Raw genomic sequence first — 20,100 nt, 5'->3', positions numbered from 1 at the left:
GAGCTTGTTACTGATGTTATGAAGAAAAAATAGAGGAACTCTCTCCTGAGACCATCAAGGGTAAGCAGAATAAAATTGTAACAAAAAGAATTAGGCTGTTTCATAAAAAGGTTCAATCTACACTTTTATTTAGGAAGCTAAGTTCCTTTTAAAGGAACATGCCATGATCACATTCAACATTTAATTCTTACTCGGGGGTACCTCTAGATTAAGTTTAGCTCACCTCATAACTCCAAATAGTTTGTAATTAGTTCAGAATTAGGAAGAGCTTTATTTTGGGGGAAGCCTCCTTCTGAGACGGAGGGGACCTGGCTAAAGTGTTTTCTGATTCAATGAATTCCTGCAGGGCTGCCAAGAGGGTGGGAACGGGACCTCTGAACATGTACATTTGCTGGCTAGGATGCTACAACAACAAATAGGAAAAAAAAATTGCTACCTTTCAAGCACGACAGCACATGAGCTCAAGAAATACTGTACGTTTTCGAGGTAGAATCAAATCTCAAATATCAATATAGTGAGCAGCACGATGAACCGCCACAACGAAAATGACAGCAGGGTGTCTCTCAGAGATGGGGAATCAAGTCACTGTGACTTGGACTCAAGTCGACTCGAGTCGCTGTTTTGATGACTTGTGACTTGATTTGACAAAAAATAAAAGACTTGAGACTCGACCCTGACTTGGAAGTTAAAGACTCGGCACTTGACTTGACTTGAGACACGATGACTTGAATGACTGGAGTGTTAAGCATCTAGCATAACTTCCAACTTTGTTCGTCATTTCAAGATCCATTCTGACCAGTAAGTGCTTGTCAAATGAGCTAATATTATCCTGTTAGCCTAGTCGGTAGTTAGCTAACGTTAGCTTGATATGATACGTGGTGGACAGGTTGGACATATTGACTTACTTTATTAAGATCAGATTCTGCAGGTAAAATTGCAATAATACGGTGACTTTGACTTGACTTGACTTGACCTGTTACAGGACTTGACTTGACTTGCCCAAGAAAAAATGACTTAGGACTTACTTGAGACTTGAAAGCTAAGACTTGAGACTTACTTGAGACTTGCACATGTGTGACATGTGTGACCATCTTTAGTGTCTCTGTTTGATAAATATTAGCAGTAGTATTAGATGTGCCATTGCTTGTCTGAGTAAGTTGTAGAAGCAACAAATCAATACGTTCAGTTGTCTTGTGCATAAATTTACAAACGCAAAGTACTGTTATCCCCGTAGCTGTCTTTTCACTCAGTGTAACCATGACGTTTGCACTAAAATCTGTTAATCTGTTTTTGCCTCCGAGTCCGAGTCATTTGATTTTGAGTATCTGCCGATACCGAGTCCCGATCCGATACTTCTACAGTACATTAAAAAAATGAAGAACGGCGAAGAAACAGATCCAGGATGTCCCTGAATTTTTTTAAATACCTCCACACCGCGAACATTTGCGGCCCCAGCTTCAAGCTGCTGCTGTGTTCTGCTTCGCTTTACAGCAGCAAAGTGACGTCATGCCGCATGCGTTTCGAGTCTGACTCTGTACCACCACATAACAGTAAATGCAAAGCTGTTATTTTTACCCATGATTTGTTTTGAAATATTATAGTTTTGATTAAAAAAAACAAAACGACAATAAATATACATCTATAGATATATATGTAACATCCGATTCCGATCGAGTCTCAAACAACGTGATCGACCCCGATTTCTGATCACATGATCGGATCGGGACATCGCGAGTTAATATGCCTAATGCCAAACCACACAGACATTAGTTTTAATTACTGTCTGTGGTTCAGATTTGTGCCCTTTTAGTGTTTAAACTGTCGTTTATGAACTGTAAAGAACAAATCTAAACCTTTTCTGTCCAGGAAAAATAAACCAATGCAAAGATTCAAGATTGCTGAGAATTAGGGTAAACTGCAACTTTTTTCTCAGTCAAAAACATATTGTCTTGAGGCATCTCTGAAGCAAAAAGAAAATGCTGTGCTCTGAAAAGAACTAGCGGATCCCTTGTTTCTTGTGGATTGATAACTTTTTGTTTTTAAAATGCTCGTGGTTGATAAAGTATGCACTCTAGCTCCCTTGAGCATGTACTGAATGGAGAATTCTATCTATCCTGCCTTTCACTCATTGTGATGTGTGAGTGAAAAGACAGGAAAAAAAAGTCTGGCAAGCGAGAATTTGAGACCACTGGATAAAACAAGTTCCTTCTAAAAATATTAAAACATGCTTATGAGCTTTGGGTGATCTCACAGCAGAACATAAAACAGCTACATTGGTCAAAGCACAAAATACTGCATATTCACAATAAAGGCTCAAAAACTGTACAATGACTACACATTCCAACTCATTTCCCTAGCTCGCATCCTGCTTGGTGATAACATTGTCACTCGAAGTCTCACTACATGATGATGTAGACGTTTGACACTGCTGATTCCAAACTCAAACTGACTTTACTTATCCACAAGGAACTTAATTTGTGCAAGAAGCGGAGACCACACAATACCAAGCTAGGTGAACACCAGACACGTGACAAACATGCGAATGGAATCACCACACTTTGAGTGTGTTCACTCAGCTTTTTTATTTTGTAAAGAATTACCACATGGGGTATGACACAAAACAATTGTGTTTCATGCATAACATAACATAACAAAAAAATATTTCCAAATGCAAATGCAAACTACAAGGTGATTCCATATTTTTCCTTCACCAGATCTGAGAAAAAAAAGCAAAAAAAGTTAAAATAATTGTAATAATTTCTTTGTAGGCATGTTTTACAAAGCTACAAGCTGTTAAGATCAGATTTATTTGTCATGCATACACACAAAATCTGTCCTCTGCTTTTAACCCATCCAGGTTGGCACCTGTTGACACACACATGCACAGGGTCACAGAGACAGATGCCAACCTGGAGCGGTGGGCAGCCATTCGCTGCACCCGGGGAGCATGGGGGTATGGTGCCTTGCTCAAGGGCACCTCAGCTGTGACAAGGAGGTGGACTGACACCCCTCCAGCTGAACCTGCCAACCTTCCGGTTATTGGATTACCGACTCTAACCACTGAGCCACGGCCGCCCACAATGTTCAGCTACTAAATCATTATTGTTTTGTGCCAAAATTGCTTTTTTTGGAGGAAAGGGTAGTTGTAACTGTATCTAAGGCCCTTTCACTTTTCTACTTAAAGGGATATGCCACCCCCAGGCCAAATTAAGTGTATCCCCGCATTCCCGAGACATAAATAAGTGTGTGGGAGCGTTTTCCTGGCGACCCAGGCATTGTCCGAATCTCACAGCACTGACCACTGCTTGGTTGCGCGTAATACATACATGCTAGCGTCGCCAGCGTCGCCAATCGAAATATTTCGCCCAACGTGAATTAATTTACTTGATTTACCTTCTAATTACTGTTTGAGTGGTGTACTTTCACATCGAGTGCAAATGACTGTGTAAACAACACGCAAGGCTTGGTTTGCTCATGTCGGTTTGGGAACTAGTTTCCAGTGCGGAAAACACAGCCGAAGCACACTCCCCGCTACGTCATTGGGAATCCCCACCCCCGGCTGCTTCACGCTGGTTTGTTTGAGGAAAGCGGGGGTGGGGATTCCCAAAGACGTAGCGGGGAGTGTGCTTCGGCTTCGATTGGCGACGCTGGCGACGCTAGCATGTATGTATTACGCGCAATCAAGCAGTGGTCAGTGCTGTGAGGTTCGGACAATGCCTGGGTCGCCAGGAAAACGCTCCCACACACTTATTTATGTATCGGGAATGCGGGGATACACTTAATTTGGCCTGGGGGTGGCATATCCCTTTAACAAATGGTGAGGGTAAAGTGTTACAATGAATGTACATGATTGGTTTACATGTTACAACATACATGGTTCGGGGTTACACATTTTTGTATTCATGGGTCGCAGTTCCCATCATGTCATGTTGATGCTACACCACACAAAACAACAGTTTTTGTTACATATGTAGCCATTTCTGAATTTCTATCAATGGATTATAAAATAATGCATTTTAGACATGTAAACAAACATTTTTACACATTTTCAGGATGAATCAATTGGGTTATGTGTGAAGTGGAGTTTTACAGTGTTCTCTCCTATATTTAGATGCTAGTGATGAATTTAAACAACTGCATTTGTAATATGTAAGGCATGTACAACACGTCAGTATTTAAAATACAAGCTTTTTACACAAAGACTTATTGTACTTAAAGTCTGATTTTACACTATATGAATTCTTATGTAACTATGTATACATGAGGGAAGTATATCAACCTTTTGTTGCATAATGATAATAAATCTTAAATCATGAAGAATATATTTTTAAAAGACCTTGAAGTTTTTCTGTTTTCCTTGGTCTTGATGAATAAAGCTGGTTGTCTGTTGTTCATGGTCTTCCTTTATGGTCATACTTTCATAACAAGGCAAAAATTCTTGGGATTTAATTGTGTTCTTAAAAAAGTTCAGTACATTCTCAAAAGCTATTCAGTGAATGTAATAGATTGATTTCAGATTAAGCTTAAGGAACGGCCTTTGAATTTAGCATCCTGCAGATAGGAACTGGAGGAGGGTAAACAGAGTTTAGCAGTTCTGGGGTCCGTTTCACGTAGCAGGTTCAACCAACTCTGAGTCTATTCCTGATCTCTGAGTTGATCTACTCTGAGATAGAAAACCCTGAGTTTTCGGTTCCAGAAACGCTGATTTGAGTGAGGTTAATCAACTCTGAGTAAGTTCACCTTGAGTTTAGCGCGTGTACCACAACTTTAAAAAGCCAGCATCAATGGAGCCCCGATTCGACGAGTCACCTTGGCAACGGGGAAGAGGAGGGGCTACGTTTTTCACCAACCTCGAATTGGAAATCTTAATGCGCTCATACGGCGAGTTTCAATACGTTTTTAGAAATAAGTGCAACACCGCTGCTGCTGCAAAAGTGTAAGTTTAAATGTAGTCCTTTGCAATCACAATAATATTACAGGGAAACTGCTTGAATGGTAGCCCATTCATTTATTTCATTTAGGTGCAATCCCGCAGGGGAGAAGCGCACTTGGCAGCAGTTTAAGATGAAATATAAAAACATTGTTCAAACAGGTGAGACCTCGGCATGGAGGTACCTCATTTTGATCATGTTTTACACTGTAAAATAAATACTAAGTGGCTATTTGACTGTGCAGTTATTTTATTCCCAACATAATGCTGTTTTCACACACATAAACTATGTCTTCTCATCTATATCATCCATCCATCCATCCATTATCTATACCGCTGAATCCGTCAGTCGGGTCGCGGGGGGGCTGGAGCCTATCCCAGCGGTCAATGGGCAAGAGGCGGGGTACACCCTGGACAGGCCGCCAGTCCATCGCAGGGCCACATAGAGACAAACGAGACAAACAACCATACACACTCACAGTCACTCAGAAGGACAATTTAGAGTCATCATCTATATCATGTTCTGTTAAATAATTAAGCCTATTTAAACTAACACAGACTTCTACTGAGCCAACAGAAAGAAGGCAGATGCCCGTAAAACGGGTGGTGGCCACCACCTCTAACGGGAGGGCAGTGGCAGCTGAGGGAATCCCCGGAGGGAATCCACCCCCCACACACGAGTGCCTTTATAAAATATAATAGGCCTATATATGTCTTTTTTAAGCCTATTCATACAAATATTTATTTGTCTTTTATGTCTTTTTTTTCTTTTGTCCCAACACATTCTGATGGTGCCGCTCAAAAAGATAATTGTCTGTAAATGCAAAAATCTATGCGCGGTCTGATAACCATCTCCGACGAATATTTATTTCTCTGCGCAATAATGCTGCACCTTCATCCACGGGATCGTTGTCAAAAGGACATGTTCGTGAAAAAAGTTGCCTCCTACTGTGCGTAATGGACTTCTAGAAGTAGAAGAACTCGCTCTGCTGACTGAATGAATGAGGAAATCAAATGGCGTGTGTGGCTGAAAGAGGGCGGAGACAGAAAGAAACTCAAGGTTTCTTGAATAAAACCTGGTCCCGACCAGGTTAGGTTCAGAGAGTCTGTTACTCCGGTAACTGACCGTGAGGTTCAGTTACCTCTCTTTGTGAAACAGGCTAGAGTTACCCCTCTTTCTCGGGGTTGAGTTACCTCCCTTTGTGAAACGGAAAACTCAGGGTTTCCCTCATTTCAGGGTTAACCTACTCAGAGTTTTCACTAAACCTGCTACGTGAAACGGACCTCTGGTCTCCTCTGCTTCCTTGTGTATGGAGTGTGATTCCTTCTCAACATGTCCACACCACTTAATTCTCTGATCCTGTCATTTATTTAGCCCAACAACTGGTTCCCACATGCTCTCTTCTTAGGTAAACACCTTTGTACAACACTCAGCTCAGGGGTGTCCTTTGGTTGTGCATTTATAAGCTTAAAATGAATAAATCTGTTGGCAAATATCAAAGCAGTCTGCAGTCTCAGGTCAACACGTGTGTCCTGTGGCAGCCAAGGGGAATGAAAAGAGCAGGATGACAGAGGCAGGAAAAAGGATAAAGGACTCGTAAATCAAAGAAGCAAAGTGCTTAAAAAAACATGGACAAAGAGCAAAATTGGATCATTGTTTGTCTCAGTGTCATCTCAGACATCAATAGTGCACTGGATACACACTACTGGATAGTGTAGTGGTAAGATTGCTGCCCTTCATGTGGTTGAGCAGAGTTCAAATCCTAATCCCCACCCCTGTTTAGGAGGCGTGAAAGGTAATACTTCCAGTACGGGTCCTTGGGCAAGACCTCCTTAAATATGAGTGCTTTGGATAAAAGCGTCTGCCAAATGCATAAATGTAGTGTTTCCTTGAAGGTATGTAGGAATGAAATACTTTGAATTGTGTTGGAAAGGGAATGGTATTGAATGGTAATGGCAGCATCTGTTCACTGCTGCTATGAAGATACACAGTAGCCCCTTCTCAGCCGATTATAATACAGTATGCACTATAACGACCTGCAAACTGTTATTTATAATGTTATTCTAAAGGTTACAAAAAAGGTTAGCACATCTCAATATCCAGATTAAGGAGAGAAAAAGTACTCACTTGTCTTGTTTATTGGGCTCACATAACAGAGGAAAATCCATTTGTGCGATTCGGCATAAAGTCTTCTTCAGAGTGTCAGTCATACAATAGATGCAACAAATCTAGATGCTATAAAGGTATCAGCTTCACCTAATTAGTCATTATCTAATCATCTTATTAATTTCGTAATGTTGATTATATTATTATCTATTATATCAATTACCAGCTACATATCACTTAAAAAAAGACAAAAATACAGCACCATCAATATCCACTTCCAACTATATAACCTCAGGTCAAGAAACATCTAAGACTGAAGTTATTATTAAGTCCATTTGGCATCATAGTGTTAAGTGTATATGTCCAGTACTTGGGGGCAAATTCTTCAAATGATCACCTCCTCTGGCTGATGTTCTGACCCTCTCAATTCCACAAAACCTCAATGAGAAGGGTGAGTTTGCTTCAACATAATGGTTTGCAATTGCATAATCCAGATTGCCTGTACGGATTGCTGTTTTATGCTATGATATCCGTTGTTTTAAAGACCATTTGGTTTGTCCAACATATGCTAAACCACAGGGACATGATAGCATGTAGATCACATGGGTAGATTTTAAGTCCTTAATTGGAATTCTCTTCCCAGAATGAGAATATATCTTTGATTCTAGGTGCTTTTCCAAAGATCAGTTGAGGAAGATCCTTTAAAGCTTGCTCTGCTTGAATTTCATGCCAATGCATCTTTATGATTTCCTTTATTTGTGAAGCACAGTGATTATATTCAACAAACAAACGTGATCAAAAGGTTTTGTTTTTTGAACATCCAAAAGAGCGTCCAAACGGGAGATGCAGATTCCATGTCGCATGGCTTTCTGGATAGAGTTAATGATATAACCTCTTTCTTAAGGCAATATGTGATAATAGTTTTCTGAAAGTCAAAGTCAACAGGGTTTGAATAGTTGCATCTGAGTCTCAAAAACTGACCAATAGGAATATTACTTCAGATGTTTAGGATGATTACTTTTTGCATGTAAGAGTGAATTACGTGTCATATCCTTCCTGTAAATAGAGATGTGGAATGCTCCTGATGCATCCTTGTATATGGATAAATCCAAAAATGTATTTGTTGTTCATTGTATTCACAGGTGAACTTAAAAAAATTTTAGCTCCTGTTTAGATATAGTACAAAGTCCTCCAGTTCATCCTGTGTGGCCTGTGTACAGTGTAAAGACTTTTACTGACATAATCTTGGATTAAAGAAGTCAGTGATCAGTGTAATATGTGTAAGGCCTGGAGGTCTATTTTCTCAGTCTTTCTAAAATCATACCCACAGGAGTAAAACTGATACACTTAGTGTAGTAAAACTAAACACTTGTGATTTACCAGCCTATTACCTATTGATAGGCGATAGGCAATGTTATAACTGTAACATTGTGGTTGTGGTAGTTTTTCCAGGGGAAAGCTGTGTGAGGTTCCATCACTCAGCCTGGCTGCCTATACTGTATGTCTCATTGGTCACTTAAAGAATTGCAATAAAAAAAAATGTCCTCTTCTACATACAAAGGGAAAAACAGTTATGATTCTCAGCATTAGTTTCTCCATTTCATCTCAACATAAAGACTCGATTGAGCAGGAATCCCCTGTAAATAATGTTAAGCAAAGAGAAAGCAGAGACGCATTTTTTGCAGATGCACTGTTGGCATTTTGAACTGAACTAAAAATGAACATGGCATAAGTTTAAAGCCAATATCATGGGTATGCACCGATGGCTTGAATTAGACTGCATCTTTCAAATGGCTTGAGATAACGTTTGTTGTGATTTGACGCTGTATGAATAAAACTAAAGTGAAATGAGCAGTGTCACAGCCCATGCTTTAGCTCCACTATAGTGACAATGCAGACCACAGCTGGGCCGCTTGGTATATTAATGTTACACAGCACATTACTTTGCTCAAGTGGAAGGACTGTGTGAAAGTAAAAAAAATAGACTAATTGTGACAGTGTTGCTCACAATGCGAACACAATTGTGCTTCCTTCGTGTATATGCCATTGTCTAATTTTCATGGCCATGCCAGTTGGTATATTGACTCAATCAGCTTCAAAATGAAAACTCTTACTTCTGTATTCTCACTTCTGTACTTTTGAGTACATTTTAGTAATCCAGAGATTCACCCCTCTGCTGTTGCGATGTATGCCATGTTTTTAGGGTGCAGCCTTTGGCCAAAAGGTGTATAGACCAGAACAGTGTAACGTCCATGGGTTTTTTTCCCCCATGTTTTTAGTTTTATGTTTTATCATGTTTTAGGTTGTTTTATGTCTTTGTTTTTGAGTTCATGTTTTGCCATTGCTTTTCCCCTCACTTCCCATACCAGGACATTAGTTGTCACTCACGTCACCTGTTTTTTTTGTCCCCAGCTGCACTCATTCACAATCACCCAGTTCACTATTTAGTTCCCAGGCTCCCCTGTCATGAGCCGCTTTCGGACAGAGCCGTTCTAAGAACGCAGTTATCAGAACTGTCCTACTCGAATTTCGTTCTGATAACTGTCCTTCCCCAGCGGAACTGTTTCAGTCTGCATTCGCACATGAGTCGGGACCAGGTCGGGAGCCGTCTGCGTCAGTGACGTGTTACGTTAGCCGTTTAGCTCCACATTCAACAACAAAACAAAACAAAACCAGTAAACGTAAAAAACACCACAAAGAAGCTAATATGGAGAGCGGGGAGGCCACCGTGTTCATGGTCTGCATGATGGTGATATTAATCATGGACAATCACATTGGGCGTCTAACATGGAGGCTGGAAGAGCTCACAGAGAGAGTCTGGAGACGATATTTTTTCATTTCATGAAGGAAGAAAGGAGAGCAGAGCGCTGCAGACAAAGGAGACTAGTATAAGTTTAACTTATTAAACACCCGCCGGTTCTGTCTGTGTGGTATGATGAAACATTTCAGCCGTGACAGCATGACATGGGGCGTAGCTACCGACCACCACACACCTCCGTCAGATGTGTTCTATAGAACCATGAAAAGACCCGACCTCGGAGAAGGAGCTGAAATAGTTATAAGAACTAAGGGAGATAGCCCCGAGTTCCTGTATGTCCGAACACGGGAGAAAACGGCCCCGCGGATTAAAAGGTTATTAGAACTGCCAAAGGCTCCTACAGTCCGAAAGCGGCTATGTTGTGAAATCCTTTTTCCCTAATGCCACGACGCCACGTACCTAAAGATAAGTGTTATTCATGTTATGCCAGGTCATGTTCTTTTTGTTTTTCCTTAGCCATGTTTTATTTTCCAAGTTTTAGTTTTGATATGCGGCTCAGCCGCGCTTTTTGTTTTGTCTTAAGTTGATTAATAAACCCAGTTTGCTTTTTACACCTCTGAGTCCGCATCCGTGTCCTGCCAACCCACCACCTTACGACAAACAGATAATTTTTCATTCTTTGAAAATTAATTGTTTGGAATTTCCATCTTTAAGAAGGAAATCCCAAGAAACTGTGTGGTAATTGTTTCCTTGCAGAAATACTCTCCCTGTTGTTCTGTACAATTAATAGAGTTGATAATGAAAACTCAGTTGCAAATAATTATCAATGATAAAATACCCAGTACTTGGTACCCATAGAAAAAAAAAAGTGTTTTGATTATTTTTAATAGTTCTTGAGCGCACCTATAGACAGTGTCCTGGAAGAACCATGCATGGGCTACTATCCCCATGACTGCCACTTTGCTTCAGAATGGGGATTGGAATTGATAATAGCCGCATTCGCACTGTAGGAACCTTTGGCAGTTCCTATAACCTTTTCAGGAACGGGGCCGTTTTTTCCCACATTCACACATACAGGAACTCTGGACCATTGCCCTCAGTTCCTATAACCATTTTAGCTCCTTCTCCTCAGCTAAGTCTTTTCAGGGTTCTATAGGAACACATCTGACGGAGGTGTTTGGTGGTTGGTAGCTCCGCCCCTTGTCATGTTGTCAGGCTGAAATGTTTCCTCATACGACACGGACACAACCGGTCAGTTAAACTGACACGTGGTCTCCTTTGTCTGCAGTGCTCTGCTCTCCTTCCTTCATGAAACCAAGAAGTACGGCCTGCGCTGCATCCTTCGTCTCCTGACTCTCTCTGTGAGCTCTTCCAGGCTCCATGTTAGACGCCCAATGTGATCGTCCATGATTAATATCACCATCATGCAGACCATGAACACGGTGGCCTCCCCGCTCTCCATGTTAGCTTCTTTGTGGTGTTTTTTTCTTCCCTCCTTACTTTTCGCGGGTTTTGTTTTATTTTGTTGTTGAATGTGGCACTAAAGTAACACGTCGCTGTCGCACACGGTTGCGCCGCATCAGTCCCGACCTGGTCCCGACTTATGTGTGAATTCAAACTGAAACAGTTCCCCTGGGGAAGGGCGGTTATCAGAACGAAATTCGAGGAGGACCGTTCTTAGAACGGCGTTCTTAAAACGGCTCTGTCCGAATGCGGCTAATATCAAATGATTCCTAAATAGCAAATGGACCATGTTGTCGGTAAAATTTAAAAGTTCTTATTTTAGTTGAATGTAGTTCCAGTGTAAAATGTTCACCTTTCTGAAAGGTGGTCATGGTTGCCCTGGTTATATCTCGGCCTTGCAAATTCAATTCTAACTAATTCACTGTCAAAACACAATTGTCTTTCACTTTAAACGCCAGGATAGTTTCACCTCCCCATCAATCTATATGATGTGCATGAGGAGAGTTAAAGTCATGAGCATTGCAGCCAGGCCTTGAACTGGCAAAGAGCTTTCTAAAATAGCTGAACTTCACAAAATGCAAATCTGTCTCTGGAAACATTTTTGATCAGCAGCACCAGCTCTCTTTATACACCCCACCCCCCCCCCCCCCCAAAAAAAAAAAAAAAATCCCATACACATACATTTCCAAGGCTAACTGGCCTGCATGCCTCTACCTTTTAGTGGCATAAGTACCTAAGCAGCCTTGGATTCTGCATCCAAACTGAACACACCTCTTATGACTCCTTCCATTGTCATATATCAGAGCTTCTTACTCAGCTTACATCTGCCAGGATAAAGGAAGATTCTATTAAGAAAATGAGTAATACCATCTGAGCTGAGGTGACCTTGGACCAATCGCGCACCATCAAGGCTCAGACACAACTGGCTGCATTTGGTTAGCATCTGTGGTACTGAGGGGACGCCGTGGCGATTGACGGATGCTTTAGGCCAATGCGAGAATAGCTACAAAGTCAGCCATTTCAGTCCTCTGATCTAATCTCTTACCCATCGTGCATCCAGCCACACTAATGAAAAGACATGGTCCCATCTGTCACAGATAGCTGTGGTAAATGGAATTTTAACCCTCGCACCCCGTGGACACAAATGCCCGCAAACATGAATAAAAAGGCCTGAATGATAGATTTACAGATAGGATTTTTTTAAATGTGCTTGCAGTAATTCCATTGACTTTTAATGCTTTATGAACTAAAAACATCATGCAGACTGAAAGGTATTCAAAAGCTGGAAATATCCATTTGCCTTTCAAATATCATAAACGTACCAAGGTGTGTGACAAAAAGGTTATTGAATTGAATGAATGCTAGAATGCTATTATTCTTATGACATTGTTCTCTTGAGGATGTGCAGCTCAAAATATACTTAATGAAAAATTCAACACAAAATGCAACAAAATATGATTTGTCCCTCAAGTAAACAATAAATGCTCATAAATGGTTAAATGTTTTAGTGCATCTGTTCAAAAGTTCACTTTTACCTTTGTTAAATTTAAATTGATCAAATTGTTTTGTTGTTGTTGTGTGTGTGTGTGTGTGTGTGTGTGTGTGTGCGGACACAGTTACTGATATCATTCTCTTTTTTTATTTCAAAATGTGAATGAAGAAATAACACATATGGATCTATATGAACTAAAAAACAATAATATGAGTATCTAGCAAGGTGATATTTAGCAGCTCACAGTGGAGATTAAAAGGTGGCCAAACATGACTACAGATACATCTTTATGTACACTTGGAGCAGCAATATTTGGACAAGACATCTTTATTATTTTCTCTAAATCTCAAGACTTTTTTTTTCTAGAAAGATAAAAGATGTAGTTTCGATGGAATTGTTGATGGAAACATTCTGATTGTCCTCTTGGTGTGACAGATGGACCTATTTTATTTCCTTATTTTAATCACATGACATTCAGTGTAATAGACAAAGGTTTGGGTACAAATGTTTACATTCTTGGCTCCTCCTTTACAGAGAGCTGAAAGATAAAACATTTTTAATGCAGCTGTCTTCAGTCCAGTCAGTATATTCTTATACAGTGACTGTCTTATTTGACAAAAGTACACTGAATTACATCTGACAAAAAAATCTAAAAAGTCTCAGTGAGTTTTAAGTTACCAAGAGCTACTTGTCAGTAAGGTGCTGAAAGTAATGTGTCTTCGTGAGTCTGTGTTTTAGAGCATGTGAATTATTATTAGCTTTAAAAAGCATATTTTGATAAGTGCTGGTTGATAAGGACTCAGCCAGCTCAACATTCAAAACAATGCAAAAGCACAATGTTTGCACTGTGCTGCATGGGTGCTGCTGCTGTCTGCAGCTCTGAATTTTTTTTTTTATATTTCAGCTTTCTGACATCACCTGCACATTGACAGTTTATTCTGCTTAGTTTATTCTGACTGGTTACTGCTCAACCAATCGCTGTGAACACAGTGCCAAACTAACCTTGCTGATGTAAACAAAAGCAGCATAGTCCCCTGCATTTAGCTTGGGAGTTCCTTTGTTCTTTTTAAAAAAGCAGCCGGTCTTAAAAAGAAACTCCACAAGCTTTTATTTCCATTACACAGTAATAATACAATTCTTTGTGGAAAAAAGCCCCTATGCTTGATGTGAATCCTGAGCATTATGCATCAAACTGTACTGATCTGCTCCATAAACCAAAACTCTTCCACTATCGTAACTTTTTTTATACAACTCCTCATATTTTTTTTTTAACGCCAACAAAATTAAGTCAAGTTAAAGTCCAATTACAATCCATTACCATACTAAATTACAGTGAAAGCATTTATTTAAGCTTGTAGCACCCACAGTTGCAGATATGCAACAATCTTTTAATTTATTTACATTATTTATTTACATTATATTTTTATTTACATTACATTATTTGATTTTTTAAATTTATATACATTATTTACATTCATGTGTAATATTTTTTTACATTACATTTCATGTGCCGACAGTTGTCACAGCATCATTTTCTTGGCTCAGTGATTACACTCTGCTTTGCGGTGGTCTGTTCTAGTTCATTCTGGTCTCGTTTGGTGTGGTCTGCTTTGTCCACCTTTCACAGCGCTAATGGGAGGTCAGGGGTCCGTTTCACGTAGCAGGTTCAACCAACTCTGAGTCTATTCCTGATCTCTGAGTTGATCTACTCTGAGAAAGAAAACTCTGAGTTTTCGGTTCCAGAAACGCTGATTTGAGTGAGGTTAATCAACTCTGAGTAAGTTCACCTTGAGTTTAGCGCGTGCACCACAACTTTAAAGGCTGATTCATACTCGGCGCAAACGCGCAACTGTTCTGGCTCGAGAACCATTAATGACGTCATCGAAAGCGCCAGCCCCTTCACAGTTCCTTCAGCTCATAAGCGCAGTTTGCGCCGAGAATGCGTCACATTTGCAGTTCTCTCCAGACCAGCGAGCGTCACTGTTGAGGAAACAAGCTGAAAAGCATACGAAGAAAGCATACACAATGCCACCTGTGGTGTCACGTCAGCAGAGGCTGGCACATCTGATGCGGAATGAATTTACTCTGGGTGTAGAACTGTGTATGTATCTCAGAGCTAAGCGGCTGCGGCAAAAACAGAAGAGATGGTGGATTGTTCGTCCTTTGCAACAAGACGAACTTTGTCAAACGTTGTCCCAGTGTAACTTCATAGACGTGTCGTACAGATGTTTGTAGAGGCGCACCCTCTCGGTCACCGCGGTCTCTGCAGTGTTCATTTTTTCTTTTTCTTGGTCAGCTGTTTCCGGTGGAGCGCGCGCGAAGTCAGAAAAAAAGTTGTGTGCGCGCCCTTGCGCCGCGCGAGGATTTTCTAGCTTGCGAAGGGGGGCGTGGCAGAATTTTGGGACACGTGACCGTTTGCGCCATTTGCGACCAGCTAGTATGAGCGAGGTTGCGCCGAGTATGAATCAGCCTTAAAAAGCCAGCATCAATGGAGCCCCGATTCGACGAGTCACCTTGGCAACGGGGAAGAGGAGGGGCTACGTTTTTCACCAACCTCGAATTGCAAATCTTAATGCGCTCATACGGCGAGTTTCAATACGTTTTTAGAAATAAGTGCAACACCGCTGCAGCAGCAAAGGTGTAAGTTTAAATGTAGTCCTTTGCAATCCCAATAATATTACAGGGAAACTGCTTGAATGGTAGCCCATTCATTTATTTCATTTAGGTGCAATCCCGCAGGGGAGGAGCGCTCTTGGCAGCAGTTTAAGATGAAATATAAAAACATTGTTCAAACAGGTGAGACCTCGGCATGGAGGTACCTCATTTTGATCATGTTTTACACTGTAAAATAAATATTAAGTGGCTATTTGACTGTGCAGTTATTTTATTCCCAACATAATGCTGTTTTCACACACATAAACTATGTCTTCTCATCTATACCATCCATCCATCCATTATCTATACACCGCTGAATCCGTCAGTCGGGTCGCGGGAGGGCTGGAGCCTATCCCAGCGGTCAATGGGGAAGAGGCGGGGTACACCCTGGACAGGCCGCCAGTCCATCACAGGTAGCCTGATAAACCAGCCTAAATGGATTGGATGTCTAATTTAGTCTGGCTCCGATCAATGGATACAACGGAACATTGTTGATGAGCACAACCCGTTGTCTTTCAAACCGTGTCTGTGCCTATAGGCCAACGCTCTGACCAATCAGCGCAACTGACTGTGACGTAGTAAGCGCGACAGAAAGCTTTGGTGGGAGGGGACTCTTCCAAAACTGATGCCAAGGCTGAATCAAACGAGCGCTGTTCCATTGCCGCCGCCATCTTTCTTGTTGTGCTTTCGCTGTCTATGTTCGCTTCCACTGCCCAACGTCGCACTGCTCTGTCGTCACTCCCTCAAAACCCCGCACCAGAACCATCTGCCCCGCCCGCGTTGATTCAAAACACATCTCTGCGTTGTGATTGGTTTAGTTGCCATCTGCCAGATTCAGGGCAGTATTTTCAAAATGAAAAGTGGTTCGAGGCCAGACCCAACCGCAGGCAAAACATTTTGCCGTCCAGCAGTTGGCGCTGGTTTTCCAGGCTACATCACAGGGCCACATAGAGACAAACGAGACAAACAACCACACACACTCACAGTCACTCAGAAGGACAATTTAGAGTCATCATCTATATCATGTTCTGTTAAATAATTATGCCTATTTAAACTAACACAGACTTCTACTGAGCCAACAGAAAGAAGGCAGATGCCCATAAAACGGGTGGTGGCCCAGCACCACCACCTCTAACGGGAGGGCAGTGGCTGAGGGAATCCCCGGAGGGAATCCACCCCCAAGACACGAGTGCCTTTATAAAATATAATAGGCCTATATATCTTTTTTAAGCCTATTCATACAAATATTTATTTGTCTTTTATGTCTTTTTTTTCTTTTGTCCCAACACATTCTGATGGTGCCGCTCAAAAAGATAATTGTCTGTAAATGCAAAAATCTATGCGCGGTCTGATAACCATCTCCGATGAATATTTATTTCTCTGCGCAGTAATGCTGCTCCTTCATCCACGGGATCGTTGTCAGAAGGACATGTTGGTGAAAAAAGTTGCCTCCTACTGTGCGAAATGGACTTATAGAAGTAGAAGAACTCGCTCTGCTGACTGAATGAATGAGGAAATCAAATGGCGTGTGTGGCTGAAAGAGGGCGGAGACAGAAAGAAACTCAAGGTTTCTTGAATAAAACCTGGTCCCGACCAGGTTAGGTTCAGAGAGTCTGTTACTACGGTAACTGACCGAGAGGTTAAGTTACCTCTCTTTGTGAAACAGGCTAGAGTTACCCCTCTTTCTCGGGGTTGAGTTACCTCCCTTTGTGAAACGGAAAACTCAGGGTTTCGCTCATTTCAGGGTTAACCTACTCAGAGTTTTCACTAAACCTGCTACGTGAAACGGACCTCAGGTCTCCAAATTGTATTATTATGATTATTTTTTTGCATTTTTTTATTAGCTTCATGTGCACATTTTTATTTACATTACATTTTTTGCATTTTTTGTGCTTCACTTTTTCACAACAAAGATCTGTGAAATCTGTTTGATTTGTTGTTGAATGGAAAGTTTATGATGGTTGCGTTCCGCACTTTGTATTAAGAATGTTCAATAAAGGTCTATTATATACATTTTATTGTGGTAGCAGCAGTTACTGGTGAACTTTCACTATACCTTTTTTGCCAAACGATCTGCAGAAAATGACTTGGTTTTGTGAACAAAATTAATCAGGAAAGCCCACAGTGGCAAATATGCAACATTGCCTAAAATGATCAAAAATAGCCCAATTACAAAAATTCCAAAAATATTGGTTTATTCCCACCCAAAAAGATGCAAGAAGAGCCAAAAATAATTTTTTTCAATGATTATTCATATGCTTAGGTGCTACAAGGTTAAAAGACAGTTGGTTTTGATCTTTCCCAGAACTCTGTGTCACCTCTTCAATTTCAGACATGGCGCTTCCCAGCACAGCTGAACCAAAGTCCTTGGTTAATCTTCCATGCCGCACCAGCAGCCTCTCTGTTTGATACCCTGAGGTTCTCACTCTGTGTTACCACTAGTACTCTGTCTCTGAGCTTAAATACAGCATTTGAAGCTCCACAGAGCTCCAAGGAGGGACATAATAGCTCTTTCCTCTAGACGAAACAGCCAGCACATTGTTAGCACATTGTTAGCAAACTGTTGTGACATTGACATGATATGCAGTGGCAGGACAATTTCAATGGGACCATGTGGACGTTTTAAAAATGAAAACGTCAAATTCAAAAATTTGGTCCTGAGAGCTTGCTTTTCATGAATCGCCTCACCCACTCCACCCCTCTTCACTCTTTGTCCTCACAGGGCTTTTTCCGCCGCAGCATCCAGAAGAACATGGTGTACACATGTCACCGAGACAAGAACTGCATTATCAACAAGGTGACGAGAAACCGCTGTCAGTACTGCCGCCTGCAGAAGTGCTTCGCTGTAGGAATGTCCAAAGAGTGTGAGTTTCACATTTACAAAGTGAGCTGATGTGCAAGTGACATTGTCATGAGTTTTAATAATGAGTGACTTTTTTTTGTTGGCTTCGTTTTCTGTACAAATGTTTGGATGTTTTTACTAAAGTGATTGTTTCAGGTTTTTAACGATTTTTTTTTTAAGATCTGCAGTTTCCTCCTTTCAGTGATTCAAAAGTGAAGCTAAAATGGCAGAAATTGGCGCTTGTGATGTCATTTGCAACCAGTAGTGGCCAGGGATGGAGAACTGGTGTCAACCATGGGCCTCCTGCTATCCCCAAATGTGAACACAACTCATTCATCCATATTTTCTGCCTGCTTTATCTTATTCAGAGCTGGAGTCTTTCCCAGGGTACACCCCGGACAGGCTGCCAATCCACCACAGGGCCAAAACTGAGACAAACAACCTAGGGTTGATGTAGAAACATTGATGTACTAAAATGCATGGTTTTGGACTGTGTGATGACGTTGGAATACCTGTAGAGAGCCCACCCATGAACAAGGAGAACAGGCATAGCTCAGAAGTAAGAGCAGTTGTCTGCCGGTCAAACGGTCGGTGGTTTGACTCCCGGCTTCCACAGGCCATATGTTGAAGCACCCTTGGGCAAGATATTGAACCCCATGTTGCCTACCGATGTGTCCATCAATGTACGAATGTGTATGACAGAAGAAAAAAAAGCACTGTGCGGCCTGTAAAACTGTATAAACTAAGAAGTGATGTGCAAGCGTGTGAGTGAATGGGTTAATGTGGCATGTTGTCTAAAAGCGGTTTGAATGGTCAGCTAGACTAGAAAAGTGCTACATAAGTACAGTGCATTTGTCATTACCATGCAGCCACGCCTCGATTGAACTTGTTTTTTTTGTTTAGTTTTTTTAGAGCTGGGCAACGATTAAAATTTTTAATCTAATTAATCACATTATTTAGCCATAACATTTGTTGCGCAAACACACTTTTAACATCAGCATCTTTCTGTAGTTTTTATGTAGAAGCCTCGCTCCACTGTCTGTTTCCTTGAATGACTTGCTGCTATCAGTTGTGTGTTTTGCCTTTAAGTGATATTTTAGACTGGAACTACTACGCTGAGAAGACAATTCAACTTGGCAGTGTTTACAGATGACTTTGGTTCTGTCGACTCCGCCGTCTGGAAGAACTTTAAAATGAAAATGGCCGAGTAAAAGTTCCGTACCCTTCTCCATGTTTGGTGGATCCACCAATTACTTTCTTTTCCTGTTCTGCAGCAGACAGCAACAGACTTTTACAAAATAAAAGCCTGTGAGCAACAGACTTGTACAATAATAAAATAAATAATAAAACAGGGGTGGTCCGTAGTGTAGTGGGCTGAGCAGGCGCCCCATGTACAGAGGCTATAGTCCTCGCTGCAGCTGGCCCCGGTTCGAGTTCCGCATCAGACGGCCCTGTGCTGCGTGTCGTTCCCCCTCTCTCTGCCAAAATGTTTTTTTTTTTTAATTTAAAATTTTTTTTAGATTTGAATTGTTGAATTTTTTTTTTTGATAAAAAAATAAAACCTGGGTTAATGCACGATAAATATATTTATCAGCGTTAAATAATTAACGAGTTAACGCGATAATAACGAGTTAACTCGCCCAGCCCTAGTTTTTTTCCATCAGTTGGTCAACTCAACTTCAATCTACTGTAGTTGGCGATACTATTCTTCGTTTCCTCCACAGTATCCTGTCTGTGTGTGGGACCAGCTGTTTACCTTTCAGTGTGAATTGATGCTGCGGTGACACAAGCACAGGACACACAGCTTCCCTTTACTGTGCTCTACAGAGCTGACATATGGTCAGCAGAGAAA

The 20,100-nt window shown here is 41.1% G+C and overlaps 1 protein-coding gene across 2 annotated transcripts in view; it reads left to right on the top strand.

Annotated features, from left to right (window-relative positions):
• The window catches only part of LOC142367122 (retinoic acid receptor alpha-A-like), a 239,131-nt gene that overhangs the window by 142,020 nt on the left and 77,011 nt on the right, over window positions 1-20,100 (top strand). For both annotated transcript variants that reach the window (XM_075449061.1, XM_075449062.1), the window contains exon 3: window positions 18,129-18,270. In XM_075449061.1, the coding sequence (XP_075305176.1) occupies window positions 18,129-18,270 (142 nt within the window). The remainder of the gene's footprint in view (window positions 1-18,128; window positions 18,271-20,100) is intronic.

This window comes from Odontesthes bonariensis, chromosome 18, assembly GCF_027942865.1.
Source record: "Odontesthes bonariensis isolate fOdoBon6 chromosome 18, fOdoBon6.hap1, whole genome shotgun sequence".
Classification (NCBI taxonomy): domain Eukaryota; kingdom Metazoa; phylum Chordata; class Actinopteri; order Atheriniformes; family Atherinopsidae; genus Odontesthes; species Odontesthes bonariensis.
Note: the sequence above shows the minus strand (reverse complement) of the source record. Positions and strands in the feature narration are given on the sequence as shown.